At 42.7% G+C, this 22,668-nt stretch overlaps 4 protein-coding genes across 4 annotated transcripts; 3 read left to right on the forward strand and 1 right to left on the reverse strand.

The window, feature by feature from the left end:
* The first annotated feature begins 47 nt into the window (after nucleotides 1-47).
* LOC135144009 (biogenesis of lysosome-related organelles complex 1 subunit 2) lies at nucleotides 48-914 on the forward strand. Its single transcript, XM_064075926.1, has 3 exons — nucleotides 48-195; nucleotides 240-482; nucleotides 531-914. Exons 1-3 carry the CDS (start codon nucleotides 147-149, stop codon nucleotides 665-667), a joined length of 429 nt encoding a protein of 142 aa, XP_063931996.1. The 5' UTR covers nucleotides 48-146; the 3' UTR covers nucleotides 668-914.
* A 1,954-nt stretch (nucleotides 915-2,868) lies between these two features.
* LOC135144004 (loricrin-like) lies at nucleotides 2,869-5,789 on the forward strand. The gene is made up of 4 exons (XM_064075922.1): nucleotides 2,869-3,260; nucleotides 3,346-3,687; nucleotides 3,737-3,894; nucleotides 4,207-5,789. Exons 1-4 carry the CDS (start codon nucleotides 3,240-3,242, stop codon nucleotides 5,726-5,728), a joined length of 2,043 nt encoding a protein of 680 aa, XP_063931992.1. The 5' UTR covers nucleotides 2,869-3,239; the 3' UTR covers nucleotides 5,729-5,789.
* Nucleotides 5,790-6,687: 898 nt separating this feature from the next.
* On the reverse strand, nucleotides 6,688-9,670 carry LOC135144005 (hyaluronan-mediated motility receptor-like). The gene is made up of 8 exons (XM_064075923.1): nucleotides 9,500-9,670; nucleotides 9,089-9,225; nucleotides 8,917-9,043; nucleotides 8,427-8,860; nucleotides 7,424-8,373; nucleotides 7,272-7,374; nucleotides 7,192-7,221; nucleotides 6,688-7,144 (listed from the first exon to the last, which is right to left on the reverse strand). The coding sequence occupies exons 2-8, from the start codon at nucleotides 9,183-9,185 to the stop codon at nucleotides 7,035-7,037; spliced, it is 1,851 nt and encodes a 616-aa protein (XP_063931993.1). The 5' UTR covers nucleotides 9,186-9,225; nucleotides 9,500-9,670; the 3' UTR covers nucleotides 6,688-7,034.
* Nucleotides 9,671-10,041: 371 nt separating this feature from the next.
* LOC135144007 (asparagine synthetase [glutamine-hydrolyzing]-like) lies at nucleotides 10,042-12,601 on the forward strand. Its single transcript, XM_064075924.1, has 6 exons — nucleotides 10,042-10,181; nucleotides 10,603-10,733; nucleotides 10,783-10,908; nucleotides 10,957-11,194; nucleotides 11,250-12,162; nucleotides 12,222-12,601. Coding segments are annotated over exons 1-6 (1,689 nt in total). The 5' UTR covers nucleotides 10,042-10,180; the 3' UTR covers nucleotides 12,502-12,601.
* The last annotated feature ends 10,067 nt before the right edge of the window (nucleotides 12,602-22,668 follow it).

Here is a 22,668-nt window from a genome sequence, read left to right on the forward strand (position 1 = left end):
CTAGGGGGACAGGAATGCCAATCGTCGGGTAGGCAACCATGTTTGTAGAGGTTATGCAACCAAGAATACACCATTCACCACGAAAATCAATCAATGAGTGACGTTTGAGGTTATGTAGTGTCTGCAAAAATCGCAAAAACGCAGAAATGGCTGAAGAAGTGGACTCAGAGGGTGTGACGGACTCTCCCAAAAAAGGTAAACGTCTGTGGTTGCGACCCCGATAAAGATAACCCGTTTAGGTCCGACTCTGTCCACGTCGACTTCGAGCTTCGAGGCTCTGGATCCCCACGACCCGAATCTGAGTCGTCTAGCTACTACCATGTTCAACAAAACTTCTGACTATTTGTACGGGGAGCTGACTGCGTCTCTCGACGATTATCGCTTGCTTGAAAACATGAATCGCACCACCATCACCAAGTACTCGGACATGAAACACATAGCGGCCAACGTGGCTAAAAGCATGCACGAGCTGAACGAGAAATGTAACTAACGTAGGGGTTAGCAAGCACCGACTGATTGGTGAATTTCAGACACCTCCCTGCAGCCCTACTTGCAGCAAATCGACCAAATCGAAGACAGCGTCCTGAAATTAGAACAAGCGGCTTACAAACTGGACGTTTATTCAAAAAGACTAGAGGCGAAGTTTAAGAATTTGGAAAGGCGATAGTTAGGTGAAGAGTGTGTCCGTGTTGGGTCGTTTCTGTTTCATGGATTCTCGGATTTGTTCTTTGATTTTTCTGACTCTGACAGTGTCTACGCATTCGATGAAGTCGTTTATTTCGCGCTGACAATTTAACGAGCAGTGAGTGTTTTTGCGAAGACATTCTATCACCTTCAAATTTGTTAGTCGGTTGAATTTTCCAATCACCCACTTACCAGGTCCCTATTTCTGCAATAAACAGTTACTTTCTTAACTTCCATTGTCTCTTGTAAATCCGTAAAGAGCTTGTTGAAATTTTCTACCGTTAACCCGTACTGCTTGCTATGAGCGTCATCCAGGCACTTTAATTTTTCCTTCCAGCGGTTCTCAGCGGACGTTTGGTTTTCGGAATCGTCTGGAATGCGAGATTAGCGTTCGATTAGCATAAATTCGCTTTTACCATTTAGGAGCTGGTCGGCGCAATCTTTGGACAACTGAAATTTTTCGATATCGCATCTCTGGCAAAAAAACGAATTGCCCATTACGGGAATTTAAAGTGACACACGTTCGATTTCGAGAGGAAAAAAGCGTTTTCATGGTAATGGGATGAATTATGGAGTTGGGGCGCCCTTGACCTATGCGGTCACGGCTGAACAGGTGAATTAGCGGCCGGCAGAAGCCTCAATTTTCCAATGACGCATCCGCGTTTAATTTCATTTTTAATAAATTCAGCGCCGCGTAATTCGCTGAAAATTATTTCATCCGATCGCGCTTGATTTATCGCGAAAATAATTGTTTTTGCATAATGACGGAACGGGTTTTAACAAATGAATTCATCTGTTTACCGAAAATTCGGATAGCATCATCACGGCTCAATCAACAAACGATTTTAATTGGATTTTTTTACAAAGCAGGAGTCCATTTTATTGGGCTGTCAAGAACAGTAGCGGATTGTTCGGGATCGGATTTCGTGTGGAAAATTTGGAAAACGAGTTTCGTTTTTTTTTTTAGAAAATTTTGGAGACTCCTGGTCCGAGACAAAGCGCAAAAGACAACGGCTTTTAATGGAGGGGACAAAAAACGAACCCATCAGTCTCGGATATACATTAAAGTGACCAATTCCAAGGTCGGGCGAGATTTCTTTAAATCAAAAAATATATCCCGGAACCGCTTAATATTCTGAATATATTACGTATTCGTAAATGGATAAATTATTGGGTGATGTTCGTTTATTGTGTGGGAATAGCGATCACGTTCTGGGCAGCCCTGTTATTAGTACTTTTTTCCCAGGGATAATAAATGGCACGATTTCCGACGGCGTGATGAGATGATTAATTGCTTAATTAGCGAAATCGAGTAACCATGCGGTTTACGTGTGAGCGGTGGAACAGTTAAGTTAGACGGAAGTGACAACAAATTTATTTGTTTGCTTTTCTCTTTAATAAATTGTGACGAATTTTTCAAAAATAGTTGCACTTTTGTCTGAATAAAAATATTTTTATCACATTATAAATTCACTTTTTTAATTTAAATTTTGACTACTAAAAAATGCACAAATGACGACAAAAATATCACCAAATAAATAATAAAAGTTGAGCAACTGCGCCGCACGTTCCCGGATGTACATTCCATTTCAAAAGAGAATCTTTTTGAACATCTATATATTCTACGTAGTATCGAAATTTTGATTTAAAATAAATAAGCAAACCAAGACTCTGTCTTGTTGGGCATTTTTACCATTCAATTCTGCAACGCCAAAACGTCCGAAAGTTTCGAAAATAAATTAATTATGTTAAATTAAATAAAAAGAAGAGGTAAAGAGTAGTGAACGACGTCAAACACAGCTCATAGAACACCGATTCTAATGATAATGAAAATTAGTCACTTAACCATGAAACAAACAAAGTTATTCATGCATTTGCAAGCATTGATTAAACAACAATTTCTGGAAATCTCATTCTAATTTAATTACCTCGCTTAATTAACTTATCGTGCTGTGCACATTTTTGGCGATCTTTATCACCAAATTAAGTAAACAACAATAGCTGGAAAAACCAGCTACCAAATTTACACATCTTTTTAAATTAGATCCCAAAAAAAACTAACATTACGGTCAGAATTTTTTTAATAAACGTCTCCGTTTGATACCCTATTAGACCTACATTGTTATATGTTTTACCCAGAAAATAGTGGACTGCTTCGTCAATAAATTAGCTCTTTATGACAACAATAAAATTTTACAGTGTACATTCATTGGCTATTATAGTCCAACCAGTTTGCAATTACCTGAAGGTTAAAAATGTTCTCACTTGCTCATCTCAATGCCGCATCCACAACTTACAAAAATTACGCAGTTATGAATCAAACAAATGCAAATCCTGTTGTAATAATCGCCAACAAGTAATCGGCAAATATAGAACGTGTTTACTAAAAATAAGCATAATTAGCGTCGATTCTGGAACGGCACATTTTGAGCACCGCTGGTGGCTCATCTTCGCGGAGAGGGAAGATTACGGATTTAGCACGTATAAAAGCACAAGATTACGAAACTCGAATTATTTGTTAATTTATATTTAAGTAGTTGAGACGTGATAGTGCCATGAGGATCCCCGTGTCTGTGGTAAGTTTTTTCGGTAATGACCCCTAATTATTCCTTCCTGATTACGCTCGGATATTTCGCGAACTTGACATTTTCGGGGTTTTAGATTGCTTTCCTCGGCGCTTTACACTGCGCTTATAGCGAAGAAGTGCGATTGCTCAATCTGGACCCCCCGGAGGCGCAGCAATACATCGACAAACAGGACACAAGCCTGAAATATGCGCCGAAAATCGAGTCCAATGTGCCTGCGGTGAGGGTTCTGGGAAAGGAACCCCATAACGTGCTGGAGGATATTTATCTGGCGAACCAGTACCACGGGCAAGATGGCCTCGGGGGGTACTTGTATGGGTACTCGGTGCCCGATATCGCCAAGACCGAGAAGAAGAAGGCCGGCGGCGACTTGAGAGGGGCGTACAATTACATCGCTGGAAATGGCCAGGAGATTAAGGTAGGTGAGTAGGTTTTGGTTTAGATGGGGTGATGACTGTTGGGTGCAGGTGGAGTACTGGGACGATGGTAGCGGCTTCCATCAGGTGGATAACGTCCCTAAGGTTCTGCCTCAGCAGATCGACGATACGCCCGAGGTGAAGGCGGCCAAGGAGGAGCACCAGAGGATATGGAATGAGCAGGCGGAGAGGAACTCCAAGCCGATAGAGTAAGTTATGCTGTTTCGTCTTTAATAATTTGAATTATTTTTAAATAAATGGTGATGAATATTTCAAAATAAATCCCGAAGTTATGCAACCAGGTATACATTTTTTCGGATTGTTTAAAATAATTATGTAAAATATATAACTAACTTTTTTTTTGAGAATATAGATTAACTAATTACACTAAAATTTTACTAAAATATGCAAAATACGTACCGAGATTTTGTTGTACGATTTAGTTGGTTTCTGAAAAATTTTCATTACCACGTGAAGAAATTTAACTTTAGTAAAACCAATGATCGTATTTTTTTCGTCAGGAATCCTTACGACAGTAACTTCAATTACGCTCAAGGACCTTTATCCCCTCAAGGCCAAGCTCAAGCTCAACAGCTAGTCAATCAGTATGGTCAGCAAAAAAATCAGTTTCCCAATCCTGGTCAAAATGTCCATTATCAAAGTCAGTCGTCCCAGACTGTTAGCAAATATCAACCCGGTGGAGTAGGGGGTTCTCAGTTCGGAGGCGGACAATATGGCGGTGGCCAGTCGGGAGGTGGTGCAGGCGCCCAATTTGGAAGCCGACCTTCGGGAAGTGGGCAATATGGCGGCGGAGCGTCTGGGGGTGGACAATATGGTGGTGGAGCGTCTGGAACTGGACAGTCTGGCGGCGGGGCATTTGGAAGTGGACAACATGGCGGTGGAGCGTCTGGAAGTGGACAGTATGGTGGTGGAGCAACTGGAACTGGACAGTCTGGCGGCGGGGCATTTGGAAGTGGACAACATGGCGGTGGCTCTTCTGGAAGTGGCCAATATGGTGGTGGGGCAACTGGAACTGGACAGTCTGGTGGTGGGGCGTTTGGAAGTGGTCAGTATGGCGGTGGGTCTTCTGGAAGTGGACAATATGGTGGTGGAGCAACTGGAACTGGACAGTCTGGTAGCGGGGCGTCTGCAAGTGGACAATATGGTGGAGGAGCATCTGGAACTGGACAATATGGTGGTGGAGCGACTGGCGGTGGACAATTCGGTGGTGGAGGCGCTCAGTTTGGAAGTAGACCCTCTGGAAGTGGACAGTTTGGTAGCGGAGCGCCTGGAGGTGGACAATACGGGGGTGGTCAGTCTTCAGGAAGCCACTCCGGAGCTGGAAGTAGCAGTGGCCAATACGGTGGTGGAAGCCGGCCCTCTGGGAGTGGACAATTTGGCGGTGGACAATACGGTGGTGGTCAGTCTTCAGGAAGCCACTCCGGAGCTGGAAGTGGGCAATTCGGTGGCAGTCAGTCTTCGGGATCTGGTGGACAGTATGGAGGGTCATCCGGTGGAGGCAGTGGATATGGCACGGGTCAGTTTGGTGGCAGCCGGCCATCGGGTTCTGGGCAATACGGCGGAAGTCAGTCTTCGGGTGGTGGACAATATGGAGGTGGTCAAGCTTCCGGCGGCGGCTACTATGGTGGAGGCCAGTCTGGTGGTAGCGGCGGATTGTACGGTGGAAGCCAGTCCTCCGGTGGTGGACAATACGGTGGCCAATACAGTGGCAAATACTCAACCAGTAGCAGCCAAACTAGCAGCCAAACCAGCAGTCATGACGCCAGCGGTCAGTACTCCGGCGACGAGTCCGAGGGCAAATGGAACCCAGAAGAAGAAGAAAAAGGCCCTCCCAAAGGCTTCTTCTACAATTTCGATTACCCCGTGGGTATCATCGTGCAAAAAGACGGCGGTTCCATCCAGAAGCGCGAAGGCGACTTAAAAGACATCTACGCGACAAACAAAGCCGAATTCGAGAAGCAGCTCCAACAAGGACAGTTCGATAGGTCTTCCAGGAGCGCCTCAGGTTACTTAGTCGTCTAAAACCTATCTTTTGTTATTAATTTATTGAATAAATTTTCTACAAAATAAATAATTTTTGGCACTACGTGTTTTAATTAAGGGTACATGGGGACTATATTGTTGTCCATCCCGTCGTAAGGGTTGAATTGGGCACCGCGTCTCACCGGCATCGGCACCATCCACACATGCTGCGCGTGCGGCTTCTGCGGAGAATGTGCCACGAACCTGTTAAAAAACGGCAGCCCTTGAATCCAGTTCCCGAAGGCGTCGCTGAAATTCATGAACCCCGTCGATAACCCACTGCCGATGGCCGAAATCGTGTCCGGGATGTTGATTTCGATGGGAAACCACTCGGACGACTGGATCCAGCTGCCGATGAAATCTTGCCTCGGGAGTTTAGCCGGAACGTTGACGAGCACAGGAACATACCTAAAAACACCAATCGCGTCACATTTCCAACAAGCCGAGACCCACCTTCCGAGCGCTTGGTGAAAGCACAAAAGCACAACAAGAACAAAACACCTCATCGTGCGTCCGCAAAAAGACTAACTCCTTCCGATCGAAAGTGCTAAGAACGCAACTCCATTCTCTATGCCGAGCGCATCGTCAGCCTCTTATTTGGTGAAAAGCGAATAAAAATAGAGGTGAAAAAATGGGTGTCGATGCGGGTCATCCGCCGATAACGGAACTCGTGCATACGACACGAGATCGATTTGGAGACATCAGGCGATTAATTATCGTCAGATCCCGTTGGGCTTACCTTACGCCGTACGCGGAGCGCTTCCGGTGATTACTTCGAAGAATTTCTCGGTCGTTTCCTCCAGCTCTTCGTACTCCCACGGATCGGGCGTCGTCGTGGGCGCCGTTGTGGTGGTCGTCGGCGCCGCTGTCGTCTGCGTCACACTTTCGGGGTTCGCGGTCAGATGATAGTCTTCGGGGGCTAGAGTGTAAACTGGTTTCTCCCAAGTAGGCGGCCGGCTCAAGTCCTCGTAGACGTAATTGGAATTCAGGCTTTGTATTCTCTGCACGAAGAATTCGATGATTGGTGGGAATTTGCTCACGGTGCCGTTGTTACTATTGCTCCAGAATAACTTGGTCACCGTTAAGACAAATCCCGGCCGCTGCTCGTAAGACGCCACCAGAGATATTACCAACAAAATTGAGACTGTTTTCAGCATCGCAACTACCGGACTTGGCTAACTGTAAACAAATGAGCGAAATCTCCGGAAAGTGTGTTATGATTAAAAGTGGAACAATATCCCCACAGGTGATTTTTAATGAACGATGTAATAAGTGACATAGTAACAAAACGAATAAACAAAAACACCTAAAAGAAACCGAAAAGGTTATTTTTAGTTTGCGAACGTAAGAAATTGAAACTGGTGCTGGGGTTTTCATCAGTCGCTTGATTTAAAGGCGGTTGTCCAAAATTACGACCTGGAAGAAAAAGTTGACTGGATGTAGTTCGACGTAGCGGAACTTACTAAATGATGTATCCAAGTCGAAAACTGCTTCTAAAAAAAAAATGATAAATTAAATCGATCTTGGAAAGTTTCTTTTTTACCATTTCTCTTTTCTGAGGCGTCACCGTAGGTGCTAAAGGTCGTAGGTCCCGTTGCCTCGCTGAAGCTTACATTATTCGTGGTATTACCTGTTTCAGCCGTGCTCTACGAATCATTTATTTTTCTTTGTTTTACTCCAAACTTGTTTACGTACCTCTGTTTCCATAAACGACTCTTTCTTTGTAGTTTCGTCCTCGTAATTAAAGGGTCTGTGAAAAATGTTCATATCTGTAACAGCTGTCATAGGTTCTCTTTTTTTTTCTTCCATCGCAAACAGCTGAAACTGCACACCCTGCTGTGGTACCGTTTTGACTTCACTTTGAAACGTCACCGTTTTTTTCATGGGATTAAAAAATTTCGAGACACTTCCTTGTTTATCCATCATGTCAACATTATTCTGACTGAGATGTTTCAATATTGAACTATTCTCAGTTTGATTTTTAATAATTCCTTCAGGAATTTTTGGCGTCAGCTTTTCCTGCGAACTTCTTATTCCTCTTTCACTACGTTGGCTCTCGTGGAATGTGAAACCCGGTTGCAGTTGATTCTGTGGGCGCAAATTCGTCTTAAGCCGTGGCTGTTGTTGTTGTTGTTCTGAGCTCATCCTGATCTGCGATTGTTGTTGTAACGTTGGCTGTGAATTCGCCTTAATCTGAGATTTCTGCGGTTGCGAATTTTCTATCTGCGGTCCTGCGTCTAGATTTTGCCGTGTTCCAGCCGGAGTTGCGCTCTTCTGAGTGCTTTGGACAGAAAGCGACTTTTGACTGAACTGAAACGAGTTGCTTCTTTTTATTTCGTTCTTCGCTGCTTGCATTATCTCTTCCATTTTTTTTCTGAACTCGGGGTTGGGTTTCCTGACTGGAGGAGGTCTAGACAGCGGTTTAACAATGATGTCGTCCAGAACCCTCACTTTTGAGTAATCTCGATTAGTGACAACCCTCGAAGTGCAATCGATTGGGGTTAAACTACAAGGAAGAATTTCCTCGTTGAGGAATTTCTGTAACTTGTCGACGGTGTCGTTGGAAGCACGAGTTGGATGAGGGTTGTCGATGGATGTATTAATCGCGGCTGTTCGTTTTTGAAATTCAATTTTTTTCAATTTCACTGTGTCAAAAATACGAATTATGAAATATTTTTTCCAAAAATAAAAACAATACCTGCTTCAGCCAATCGCATGTGCTGTCTTAACAACGCCTGTTCTTCCTTTTTTCTTTGTTCGACTAGTCGTTGCGTTTTTTCTCTCTCGTGATACAGAATATAAAATTGTGCAAATTTCACCATGGTCGTGTAGAAAATCCGCTCCTGGATGTCTCTAAACTGTTTCTGACTTCTCTTCAAACCCTCCACTTTCGCATCCATCATCATCTTCTTAACCTCGAGTTTCTTCAATTCAGTCTGCTGGGTTTTCAGCTCCTTGTAACCCGGAGACGCGTTCTGGTACATCTCTCGATATTCCTTTAGTTCATCTTCATACATCTCCAAAGTCTTGTGGTACGAATTTTGAAATTCAGCCGCCTCTTGAAGAAGACTATTTTTGTACGTCGTCTCTATAACGACGGACCGTTCGCTCGTTCTCAGAGTTTGCTTCTGACTAAAGAAAACACAATCAGTTGAACAATTATTGGGGACACCAGTACCAGTACGTACATAGCTATAGTCTGCTCGAGTTCCGCCAACTGCTCTTTCAGAATTCTATTTTCTTGCTTTTTTTCAACGGCGGCGGCTTTCATTCGCGCTATCTCGCTTTTAAGCTTGTCGGTGTGTTTTTGGATACCTGGAAAATTTTGTGGAAAAGCTGCAAAATCGACGGACGACTTACATGTGCTGTGGGCCACATTTTCCCAAATTTTTAGGTCGCGTTCACTCACTGTGGACGAAATTTGCTTGAGGTTTTGAAGGTTCTCGGTTTCCGACATTTTACACAAACACAAGTAGGTTTGGACGTAAAAAATGTATCTGCTTGGAAAAGTTTTATGTGAGGAAAATTTTAGTTTCAAAGTTGGGTATTTTTTTTTTTCACTAATATACCTAATCGTCACGGCACACCGCGTTAAAATCGATTTGGGTTTTTTTTTTTAGTTTTTCGCACTTTAAAGGATTTTCCGGGCGTTTTTATCTAGAAATATCATTTTTTTTGTGAGAATAAACCCAGGGTGAGGGTTTTTTCTTGAATAAAACCAAATTTGTAACAATCGTCACAACACTCTAGGTTAGTGTGATTTTCACCTACCTGGAATTTTTCGGTGCGCACCCAGGAGGGACAATTTTCTTTTTCCAGACTTGAGCAGCTTCCCGTAGTTGTGTTTTCTTGCAAAGTGTTTGTTCTTTGGATTTTTGATAATAACCGGAAGCGTGATAATAATTTACACCAGTTTTATTGCAAATAAAAATTTGACATTTCGTCGTCATAGCAAACTATGTTAAACTAATTTTCTATTTCGGCGCAAATTTTTCATAGTTTTTTTTACGTATTTTTAAACATTATCTCTTATTCATTATTCACTATCTTAACAACTCGTGAAATCTTTTGTAGCGCCGATTTTTCCGAAAACAAAAATTCGGTGGTTGTTCAAAAATTCACCCCGAGGGAAGACTTGAATTTCTCATCTGTCACTCGAAATTAAAAACCGCGTTTCCTAAACAGCTACAATATCCGTTTTCTCATAATTCATAATAATTTCAGCATTGTTGGGGAAAATTGACCGAGTTAGCTAATTTTTGCAGGCTTTTAAATAACTTATCACTGTTGCATCATGCAGCCGAACGTGACCGAACCCGACCGGAAAAGCAGATCTACACGTGGTCGGTGTCAGCGGCACTTGACTCCAGACAGCAGGAATAAAAGGCTGCTTTTTGCAGGATTCAGAACACTGTTGCAGGACTTGCCACATACGAAACATACCAGAAAACAAGTGAGTTTAATTCATTATTTTCCCTTGCACTGATTATTTTTTCTGCTATCGCGCTTTTGTGGGGTTAACTGAATGATGCAATACCACTCCAAATTCCATTATTATAACAATTTTAAGCACCGTGGTCTTTTTGCTTGTTCTTATGCTTTGACTGCTTTTAAAAATTAACAAGTGTGTTATAAGTCGCCAAGTTGGCACAAAAAAAACAAATTTATTTTTTTTATCACGAAAAATACATTTTCCTTATCGCTTACTTAAGCCACCAATGTCACTTTTGAAAATGCATTGCTCCTATTAATTAAAATTGTATAGCACTCAATTTATCCATTTCAATTGCATTGACCTTCACCGCATTCATGTCGCTCGGTTGGCACCCCTTTTCCCGCCACTGTCAAACTCAGGCGCCAACTTCAATTTTCAGTGTGCGGAATCTGGGCCCTTTTCCACCCCCGCGCCGGGAACGTGCTCCTGAAGGACTGCTCCGACAACTTCATGAAGATAGCCCACCGCGGCCCCGACGCGTCTCGCGTGGAAACAGATAACCGAATTAAGGTTAGTACCCCCGGGGTTATCTCAATCAATTATATCTCGTCGTTTATAGAACTGCTGCGTCGGCTTCCACCGTCTGGCCATCGTCGACTGCACTTACGGCATGCAACCCATGAAGTTGCACCAGTTCCCCATGACCATTCTCTTGTGCAACGGTGAATTGTACAACTGCAAAGAAGTAGGTTGGTAATTGCGCCAAATTTGGTTTTATTGGGTGTAATTGCAGCTGGAGAAGCAACACGGCTTTAAGTATGAGACCTTCTGCGACGTGGAATGCATCACTCACTTGTACCACAAGTACGGAATCGAGGAATGCGTCAAGAATTTAGATGGGGTGTTTGCGTTCGTTTTGGTGGATATGGAGAAGCAGAAGGTGTTTGTGGGGCGGGACCCGTATGGGGTGAGGCCGGTTTTTAAGCTGACGGGGTCCTGTGGGATGCTGGGGCTGTGCTCGGAAGCGAAAGGTTGACATTTACCCGCGCTTGCTTCAATGTGACTGATGGTGTTTGTGTGTTATAGGTCTAGTGGGTTTGGCTAATGGGCAAAACGGTGACAAGAAGACGATTGAGCCCTTCACCCCCGGGACTTTCGAGGAGTACGATATTCTGGAGAACGGCGGCGCCAAGCTAGTGCGCAGCCAAATTTTCCACCTTCCAGGGGATCGTCCTTCGTTCCAGCCCTTCGTGCTCTATGAGGAGCTAGGTAGCGACCCGTTCGAGAATATTCGGGCGCTGTTAACCTCGGCGGTGAAGAAGCGCCTCATGGCGAACCGCCGCCTCGGGTGCTTTTTATCCGGGGGGTTGGACTCGTCGCTTATCGCTTCGCTGCTGGTGCGCGCCGCCAAAGAAGCCGATTTGCCTTACACCATCCAGACCTTCTCCATCGGCATGAGCGACAGTCCTGATGTTCGCGCCGCTCGCGAAGTTGCCGATTTTCTGGGTACGGATCACCACGTAGTCACGTTCACTGAAGAGGACGTGGCGCGCGTGCTCGACGACGTGGTGTACTCGCTGGAGACGCCCGACATTACGACGGTACGGGCGTCCCTTCCGATGTACTTGTTGTCGAGGTACGTGGTGGAGAACACGGACACGACGGTGCTCTTCAGCGGAGAAGGCGCCGATGAGGTTTGTCAGGGCTACATCTACTTCAGAGACGCGCCTGACCCGCAAGCCGCCCACGACGACAGCGTGAGGTTACTACGGGAGATTTACTTGTTCGACGGGTTGCGGGCAGACAGGACGACGGCGGCGAGCAAACTGGAGCTGAGAGTACCATTTTTGGACCTCCAGTTCACGGATTACTACTTGGGTTTGGACCAGAAGCTCAGACAGCCGAAGGACGGCGTCGAGAAGTTTATGCTGAGGAAGGCCTTCGATAAAATGGGGGTGTTGCCGGACCGGATATTATGGAGACACAAAGAGGCTTTCAGGTGAGGGAAAAGTTTGAGGTTTGGGGAGCTTCATTCTATTTTTTTTTGTTTGTTTGTAGTGACGGCGTAGCTTCCAAGAAAAAATCTCTTTTCCAAGTTTTACAAGATATTGTCGAAAAACGAATGCCGGAACCTTTTGATCCCCTAGTTACTAAACAAAAATATCCTCATTGTACTCCCACGAGTAAAGAAGCGCTCTACTATAGAGAAGTCTTCGAGAAAAGTTTTCCTGGGGCTGCGGATAAGTTTGTCCCGTATTACTGGATGCCTAGATGGGTGGAAGGAGTGACGGACCCATCGGCCAGATTTATCAAACACTATGCGGCACCCCAAAAGTAATATTTTCTGTTTCTTACGTATTTAATGCACACTGAAATTCCACCACATTGTATGCTGTATTATATTGTCATAACAATTAAAATAAAAATATTTTCAAGGAGTTGTCTTGACTTTTTGTTGAATAGTCGTACTATGAATAAAAAAAAAGTTCTGAGAGTTTTTTCTCTGGCCAACAGAAGTTTTTGGAAAACAGTTATAAATTGTAACATCATTTCACACTAAAATCGTCCAACGAAGTGAAAGTAAGTGGTTTTGTTCCTAAACAACGTGCCGTTTTTGAGTTTTTGCGAATTTTGACGAATTTTTGGAAAATAATTGTGACTTGAAAGATGCATTGTGACACATCATTTCTCACTGAAATTGTCCAACTAAGTGGTAGCAAGGGTTCTTGTTCGTAAACAACGTAGCCTTTTCGAGTTTTCGTGAATTTTGACGAATTTTTGAAAAATAAATTTCGAAATTTTGTTCGTGTTCTTAAATGTCGTTGGTTGGACAAACCCGCATCTCGTCATCAAAGTGTAATCAAATGCGTGCATCGTGCATTTTCGTGTTTTTCGTTCGCCTCTGTGCCCACTCTTCGCCTCCTCCTCCTCCGCCCCGGCCGGCCGCCGCAAGTGTCGCCGTTATTAAAATTCGGCAATAACCTCGGTCCTAAACACCGTCCGCATTCTTTTCTCTCTCCCGTCGATATAATTAATTAAGCAAACGGCAGCAATTAAAATTTTGCTCTCAGTCCTGGCTACAGTCCTGTAAATTCCTGAACGCGGGAAGAGCAGCCGGCTTCGGTTTAATTTGTAACTTTTATGATGATTCCGAAAGTGAGAACATAGCAATTTCTAAATTAACTATCGCAAAGATTGACGAGCGGGGCTCCCGAAATTAAATCGGCGGCCAATCTGGGGTGCAAGCAGGTTCGAGGTGCTCCTGCTGCCGCTGCTGGTGGCGGTGGCACGGCGGTGCGATGGCAGCAGACTGTACCGGCTAAATTGGTTTGTGTGTTTTTATGACTGTGTTTTAGTGCCGGCCCCGCGCGCGCCTTGGATTGCTATTGGGTTAACAGGACGAAAAGGGCCGGGGTCAGCCGCCAGGAAGCTGCAAGCGACGCGGAAGCCGGGGGACGCGCTAAACGAGCGCCAAGGGGCCGAATCATACCGCGACAACACTTCAAGATCGAGTTATGGCGAATCGCGAATTTTGACTAATTTTGACGAATTTTTGGAAAAGTAAGTGGGGGAATTGGACCCAAGTGTGGCACCTTGTTTCACGCTACCACGTCCCGACTGACAAGAATATGGGGGCGACAACTGCCTGGGGTTCCCCTGTGGGTAAAAAACACCCATTTTTAGGCTCATTTTTACAGCGTTTTTGTTTAGTGTCAACTTGATACTCATTCTGGAGCGAACTGTGTAATTTAGCGCGATTTCGTTAAATTTTTCGCAAGTGACGGCGGGTGTCTCGGTCCGTCAAAGTCGGAATTGGGGTGAAGTGTGACCCATCGTTTCGCGCTAAAATTGTCTGACTAGTGCGAATATGTGGTTGTCGCTGCGCGACAACTAGTCAGTTTCGATTTTTGGCGATTTTTGTCGATTTTTGACGAATTTTGGAAAGTAAATGTGGTAATTTCGGTTGGAACGTTCCGCGTGGTCCGAAAAAGGTGTAGTCGGCGGGCGCCAACTGTCGTATCGACGTTTGTCGGCGTTATTTTTAAAAGCAAAGTAGACCGGCCCATTCCGGCGCCGCGTCCGGCCGTGTATTTATAGTGTCGCTTTCACCTGAGACGTTTGTCGAGTTCGAAGGGTCGACTCGGTGCTTTTCCGGCTTTTTTCCTTTAGATCGTGCTCACCCGCTTAATAAAATAACGCGCGCGACGAAGCGTTCCGGCGTCCACTTTCGCTTTCGGCGTTCCTTTGTGGATGACGCCGTCGCTAGGTGTATAGTGCGGGCGTAGCGCGGCGAGAGGGTGCGAGGGTGTAAAAATAAAATAAGAAAATTCAATCTAGTAGCCCCTACGCAACGTTTAGCTTGCATGCGGGAGTTCGGGGGCCTCGGGGATTCGGAACCGCCGCTCCCGTCCTTGACGACGTCCTTGGATTAGCGAACGTCACGGTTTTATGTCGAGCGTAAAAATTTTGACAGAACGACTGCGGTTTAAATTTTTACAGGATTAATCCCCTATCGAACCGAGGAAAAAAGATAATATATTTGGCAGCGGCGTCGACTTCATTTAAATGTGAATGCGAATGGCCTTTCAAATTCTGCACAACGCTTTAATATGAGATTCGTGAGATGCGTACATTCCTGCGGCGAGGAGGGGCGGCTCCGCAGGAACTATTCGGGTGGGGAGGGGGCGATCGGAGGGGCGGCTGCACTGATTGAAAAATTTAAGCAGGTAGCCAGAGATACGCTTCAATTATTAAAAACTGAGAGGTTATGCAACACATTAAACGTGGGTTTTTTGCCAACTTTCGAAAAAACGCACGATTTCGAGGGGCAACTGTGTCGTGCCCGTTCGTTGACCCCGGAGTTCAAAATTTTTGGATTTTTCCGGACAAGGGTGGAATTTCTTGGTGCGTTGCGTCCGTTTAATTCAAATGCGTGCCGTTGAAAATTAAATGTTGTATTATATTTTTGCCAACTATTATGTTTGGTCGTGGCGAGCCCGAGCGGTTCATAAAGGCGGTAAAGCGGATTACCACCTTTATGAACCGCGCTTATGAAATTCCGAAGCCGGAGAACATTAGTTGACACCGATATTTATTCAGTGGGATGATAATAAAGGCAATATGGACATGTTTGTTTTGGACGAAAGCGGGGAGCCCGAAGCCACATTATTGCGAAATTTTGACGAACTGAAAGCGAAAAACCACAAACTACGGTGATTTTTCCCGACGACAACGACAATTTTTAAAATTTTGACGAAATTTTGAAAACTCAAGTCGAAAATAGAGCCCAAGTGTGACACATCTTTGCACGCTAGAATTTTCCAAGCAATCCAGAGGTGGTATTTTTTTCTCTCGACAACTATTTTTTTTCGGGAAAATTTAGGCTGGTCGATTAATAATTCGCATAACCCCCACCCGCGGCCGTTTTATCGCTTACCCATCTTTATCTCGCCTTATTTTACGTCGCCATAAAAACAATTATCCTCTCCTTCAGAGCGGGTCATCGCCGAAACGGCGTATGTGTTAAGAATGCTAGACGCTAGTGCCTTAGCCATCCCATATTCGGGCTGTGATCCCGTTAACCTATTAAGACGATATACTGCAAAGTGAAAATGTAAGGTGTAGGACGTGTGGCGGCGGTCTGGGGCGATATAACGTATAATCCCCGAGGGCACCACCGTTTAAGGGAAGCCACTCACTCCGCGTTCACTCTGCGCTATCGAGAAGAGCTGCTGGCATGACAGACGGGCCTATGCGGCCCCATTCACCGGATCCAATTAAACTATTACACTTCTCTACTCTGGACGGCCCTGCACATCAAGATAACGGCGACGCATTATTAGTGGCTTGACCTGGCGCTAGGGACGCGTAATATCAAAGGGACAGAATTAGAGTGGGGCTCGCTTCATGCCAAACATTCTTGACTACGTACACACGCGCTGAGGGGATGTTTTGCAAGATTCTTAACGCCGGGCGGGGGAAGGAGCCGACTCGAAAAAGTTTAATCAAGTTTGCGGCTTTCGTTTTTCTAATGGGGCGAAGTCTTAGAAAATAAACTCAATTAAGAATGGGGAAATGGGAGAAATAAGAACGCACGACATGGTCGTTATGACAAAAAAAATCGAATTTTGACGAATTTTTGAAAAACCAACCATTGAAATTTTTCAACCAACCTATACATTTGAATTTTAGAACTTTTGGTCACTTTGGTCCAGTGACGAGCCTCTTGCTAGCTCGCAACCCCCATTCCTCCTAGATAAAGAATGCGTTATTTTTTATCAACGTGTTATATGATCCCCGCATGCAAAAGGGAAACACTTGTTATAAAACTCCCCGAAAAAAGCCGGGACGCACTTTCGTCAATATTTATAGACGATCCTGAATATTTTATAAGATGAAGGACCTGCTTTTGGCGTGCTCTCGCCTATGCGTGTCAATTTTATGGCCTTAATTATTCACATATTTCCGAATTTATTTTACATTCGAATGATTGACAAGCGGGTGCAATATTGATGCTCCCGACACGTCCGCCCTTAAAGGCCAGACGATTTTATCTCATTCTTTTCCCGAATGAATATCTGGGTCAAAGTTACGCGAACTCGTTACAAGGATAATGGGCTCCGGGGTTATGGCGGGTTATTGGCAATGAGCTCACGGATTAATACGTTCTCTTCACCTGCTTTGCATTATTTATTGATTTATTATTGGCCGAATTGGGGAGGTCTTTATCGGGCTCGGGCGATCGCTTTTTTAACGGAATGGATTGATTCATTCTTATAAGTTTTTGCGGAGGGAGGCATAAATATCGGCACGTCGGAGGGACGCAGCGCCGGATGTGTATTCAAATAGGGGATCAATTTCACACCCTCGTTCCTTGGGATAAGAGGGCGACAATTATAACTTATTAGGCGGGGTTTGACCGATTTTTCCGTGTAGGTTTTTCTTGTGGGATTCGTGCGGTTATTAGTGGCGGCGTGCTCGTAAAAACACTTGCTGATGTCGATTCTGGCCGATCAAATTTTTATGCTTCTTTGGACGTTTTTCATAAATTCATAAATGTGTAAATACAACGGGCGTCAAGTGGCGGCACGTACGGCGTTTTATTTGCGTTTTTCGATGAGTGACGGCTTTTTGACGCTTGCTTTGCAGTGGCGTCGCTTCAAAGAATTTTATCACCCCTTGCTGCTTCCAATAATTAAACGCGCTCTACTCGACTTTTATTTGCGGGGTAATGAAGCACTTTTTACTTTATTTGCATAGGTTGCTCTCGCCGAGATGAAGAATGCTGGCTTACGGAACGAGATGTAGACATTGATTTTTTTTTTTTTTTTTTTGTTATAAAAGAATACAAATTTGACAACGTCTTGTATATATTCTGTGAAATTTTTACTCATTTAGATAGAATTGTCACACTCAATTAGTATGACAAATACGACACTATTTCTATGGGTGATAACTTGCTATTTTTAAGTTTTTTAAAATTTGGACGAATTTTTGAAAAATAAAGTCAACACCTATTTCACAATCGCATGATCAGATACATCCAAAAATGACATTTTATTCAGTGTTGTGGCAAGTTGGTTCCAAAAAATGACATTATCAAAAAATATTTTTTTTATGAAAAAGTATAAAAATAACGACAATTCTGATGTACTAGAGATTCAAATGTCAATCACTTGGCTTCAGTTGTCACACTAAAACAATCTCGTTACATAAATGGTAGTATTTTTCGTCTAGAATTACTTATTATTTTTGAGATTTGCAAAATTTTGACGAATTTTTGACAAAATGAAGTGAAAATTCAACTCCAGTGTGATACATTTCACATTGGCATGTTCGAACAAATCCAAAAATGCTACCTTGAGTCTTTGGCAACACTTTAGACTCGTATAAATTTTGCTTACTCTTGAAATTAAGATTATGAATATTTTATCATTATTTTGAAGTTTATTTATATGAATTCCTCTAATCTGAAAGAGACTTGTTAATAAAAAATTAAATAAAGTTGACAAAAAAAATGAAAAAGTATAAACAAAAATAATAAGATCGATGTTGGCAAATGACAAACCTTGTAAGAAAAGAGAGGGTGGGTGGGCGGGGCTAGTAGCTGACAAGGTAAGACTAATTTTGCCAAATGATATGCACTCCACCCTTCATTTTTTTAGAGAGTAAGTAGGTCATATGCCAATATTTGTCTTAGGAGGTACTATCCCCGCCCACCCACCCTCTCTTTTCTTACAAGGGTTGTTATTTGCCAAAATTGATTTTATTTTACCAGGTAGTAACCCCGCCCACCCACCCTCTTTTATTTTGAAGTTTATTTAGCTGAATTTCTCTAATCTGAAAGAGACTTGTTAATAAAAAATTAAATAAAGTTGTAAAAAAAAATGAAAAAGTATATACAAAAACAATAAGATCGATTTTGGCAAATGACAAACCTTGTAAGAAAAGAGAGGGTGGGTGGGCGGGGCTAGTAGCTGACAAGATAAGACTAATTTTGTCAAATGATATGCACTCCACCCTTCATTTTTTTAGAGAGTAAGTAGGTCATATGCCAATATTTGTCTTAGGAGGTACTATCCCCGCCCACCCACCCTCTCTTTTTTTACAAGGGTTGTCATTTGCCAAAATCGATTTTATTTTACCAGGTAGTAACCCCGCCCACCCACCCTCTTCTATTTTGAAGTTTATTTAGCTGAATTTCTCTAATCTGAGGAAGACTTGTTAACAAAAAATTAAATAAAGTTGTCAAAAAAAAATTAATGAAAATGTATACCGGGTGTCTGCAAAACGACGGATTAATTTTCCGCTACGCTGTTAACAATCAACTAGTGAGTCTGGGAAAATAGTAAAAATAAATCCTTCTCACAATTTAGTGGAGTTATAATGATTTTAAAATTTGTCAAAATCAGACTTATTTTACTACGTACTGGCAACGCCCACCCACCATCTCTTTTCTTAGAAGGTTTGTCATTTGCCAAGATCGATCTTATTTTAGCAGGTAGTAACCCCGCCCACCCACCCTCCCATTTTTAGAGGGTATCTCATTTGCCAAAATCAGTCTTATCTTAGCAGGTACTGGCCCTCTAATAAAATAAAAGGCGGGTGGGCGGGGCTAGTGCTTGGCAAGATAAGACTGATTTTGGCAAATCACCTACTGTCTAAGAAAGGAGAGGGTGGGTGGGCGGGCCTAGTACTTGCTAAGATAAAACTGATATTGCCAAATGGCCTACCCTTGAAGAAAACAAAGGGTGGGTGGGCGGGGTCAATACTTGCCAAGATAAAACTAATTTTGCCAAATAAAATGTCCTCTACCTTTCTTTTTTTTAGAGAGTAGATCATTTGCCTATCAGTCTTATCTTAGCAGTTACTAGCCCCACCCACCCACCCTCTCTTTTCTTACAAGGTTTGTCATTTGCCAAAATCGATCTTAATTACCAGGTAGTAACCCCGCCCACCCACCCTCTTTTTTCTCAGAAGCTATCTTATTTGCCAAAATCAGTCGTATCTTAGCAGGTACATACCCCGCCCACCCACCCCCTCTTTTCTTAGAAGGTTTCTCATTTGCCAAAATCGATCTTATTTTAGCAGGTACTAACCCCCACCACCCACCCTCTCTTTTCTTAGAGGGTATCTCATTTGCCAAAATCAGTTTTATCTTAGCAGATACTAGCCCTCTAAGAAAATAAAGGGCGGGTGGGCGGGGCTAGTGCTTGGAAAGATAAGGGTGATATTGCCAAATAACATACCCTCTATGAAAATAAAGGGCGTTCGAGTGGGGATAGTTCTTGCCAAAAAGATTGATTTTGGCAAATGACCTAATGTCTAATAAAAGAGGTGGTGGGTGGGCTGGACTAGTACTTGCTAAGATAAAACTGATATTGCCAAATAACATACCCTTAAAAAAAATAAAGGGTGGGTGGGCGGGCCCAAGACTTACCAAGATGAGACTGATTTTTCCCAAATTATCTGCCTTCTACCTTCCATTTTTGAGAGAGTACGTCATTTGCCAATATCAGTCTTATCTTAGCAGCTACTAGCCCCGCCCACCCACCCTCTCTTTTCTTAGAGGGTTTTATCGTAGCAAGTACTGATGACTAACTTCTACAAAAAATGATCAAAATTTGGAAACATTTCGAGCTTACTGATATGCACAAGGAGTAATATTTGCCGCCTAGAATAATTTACTAATTTTGAAATTTTCAAAATTTTGACGAATTTTTGAAAAAGTTAAGTTAAAATTCAAGTCAAGTGTGACATTATTTCACACTGTCATGTTCGAACAAACCCAAAAATGCCATTTTTAGTATTTAACAACACTTCAGAATCGAATATTTTTCTTACTCTTGAAATTAGGATTATGAATATTTTGTCGTTATTTTGAAGTTTATTTAGCTGAATTTCTCTAATGTGAAGAAAACTTGTTAACAAAAAATTAAATAAAGTTATCAAAAAAAAATTAATGAAAATGTATATATGTAATAAATATAATATAATGGCAATTCTGATATACTACACATTAAATTCTCAGTCACTTGGCTTCAATTGTCTCACTAAACAATCTCGTTACAAAAATAATAGTATTTTTCGTATAGGATAACGAATTGTTTTTGAGATTTTCAAGATTTTGATGAATTTTTGAAAAATAAAGTTAAATTTTCGACTAAAGTGTGACACATTATTTCACACTGGCAGGTTCGAACAAATCCAAAAGTACCATTTTCAGTCTTTGACAACACTTTGGTTTCGTATAAATTTTGGAAATTCTTGAAATTTCGAGTATGAATATTTCACCGACATTTCGAAGTTAATTTGACCTTAGTTTCTTTGACTTGAGGGAAAATTGCTTACAAAAAATTAAATAAAAGTATAAAAAATTGTTTTAATAAAATACTAAAAAATGATAATTCCGATAAAATACTTATTAAATTTTCAGCCACTAGGTTTTAGTTATCTCTCTAAAACAATCCCGTCACAAAGATATTAGTATTTTTCGTCTAGGATAACTTATTGTTTTTGAGATTTTCAAAATTTTGACGAATTTTTGAAAATTGAAATTTAAAATTGAAGTATCATTTCACATTCGAACAAATCCAAAAGTGCTGTTTTCAGTCTTTGACAACCCTTCAGTTTCAGACTGTTTTTGTTTCCAAAATTTGAAATTTTTGGAAATCTTGTATTAAAATTTTATGAAGGGTGACCCATTTTCACACTAAAATTACCCAGGTCACCCAACGCTAACAATGCCAGCGTGCGACAACTTACCATTTGCGAAATTTGCCAAATTTTGACGAATTTTGAAAAATAAAAGCAAAAATTGGATACAAGTGTGACACATGTTTTCACACTGAAATTTTCCAAATAAACGAAAGGTGTGATTATTGCACCTCGACAACTACTCAGTGTGGCAAATATCCCTGAAATCTCCTAGTTAAAGGCGTTTTCACCCCCTCTTTGTTTGTTAACGAAGCGGCGGCAATACATTCCAAGAAAAAACTTTGCTTTGGAAGATTTCGCTGCCAACTACAAAAACTTTAACGTCGTCAAAGAATCCGAAAACTTACGTAATACAAAACTTAGACTTTCTGAGATCAGGTTTAGCATAATATTGTAAGTTATTGAATAAGTTAGGTAAGTGTACTATGATGTTTACGAAATCCTTACTACAATGGGGGTGGGATATTTTCTGAACAAATATCTCGATTGAGATGTTTACAAATAATTGGCTCCGCAACCATTAGTGTAACCGTATGTATGCTAATGGACTTTATCTCTTTGAAAGGACGATTTTAGAAACTGAGGTTAAAACAATAAATTAACTAAGCTGAGTTCTAATAAATTTAATTCTCGTACCTCGCGTGTCGTTTTTGACCGGTCCACAAACATGTAGTAAAGTTGAAAATATGAAACCGAACAAAAGGAAATCCGAAGATATATTTCTTCGGTTTGCGTATTCGGGCTATTACAGACGCCACCGCCGCTCGTGCACGTCTTAATCCACTTCGCCCGGCCGTCCGTCGTTGTTTTTCCTTTTTCCCACGTCCCGGAAGGGCCGATTGATAACGAGACGCAAATTCGAGTCCATCAGGCCGTTGTTATTCCAGCTCCCTTGTAAAGGGAGTCTATCTAACACATCCATCTATCTGTCGTAGTCTCAAACCTAGGCCCGCTCCACAAAGCAAACCAGCAAAGGCCGGAGGCAGTAATGTAGTCCTGGATCTGAGGTATTGATTGAGCTCGGGCGATGTCCATTCTCGCAACCGCGCGTCTAAATTATGCGTGAGCTGAGTATATGCGTGGCAGGCGCGTCAATCCGGCGGCGGCGGCGGCGGGGCGGGGGCGGGCTATGTCTTGGACGCGAGAGCCTGCAGGACTTTGATGTTCACTCTCGCACCCTGCCGCCCCGCCGCCCCCGCCCCACACACTCCATGCATGATTGAGAGCGCGTATTGAAATTGAATTCGCAGCCAGTGCCGGACCGGGCCTTGATAAGCTCGGCGCGGGT

Source organism: Zophobas morio, unplaced genomic scaffold (genome assembly GCF_036711695.1).
Source record: "Zophobas morio isolate AGI-343-1 ecotype UQ-CSIRO unplaced genomic scaffold, CSIRO_AGI_Zmor_V1 ptg000081l, whole genome shotgun sequence".
NCBI classification, from domain to species: Eukaryota; Metazoa; Arthropoda; class Insecta; order Coleoptera; family Tenebrionidae; genus Zophobas; species Zophobas morio.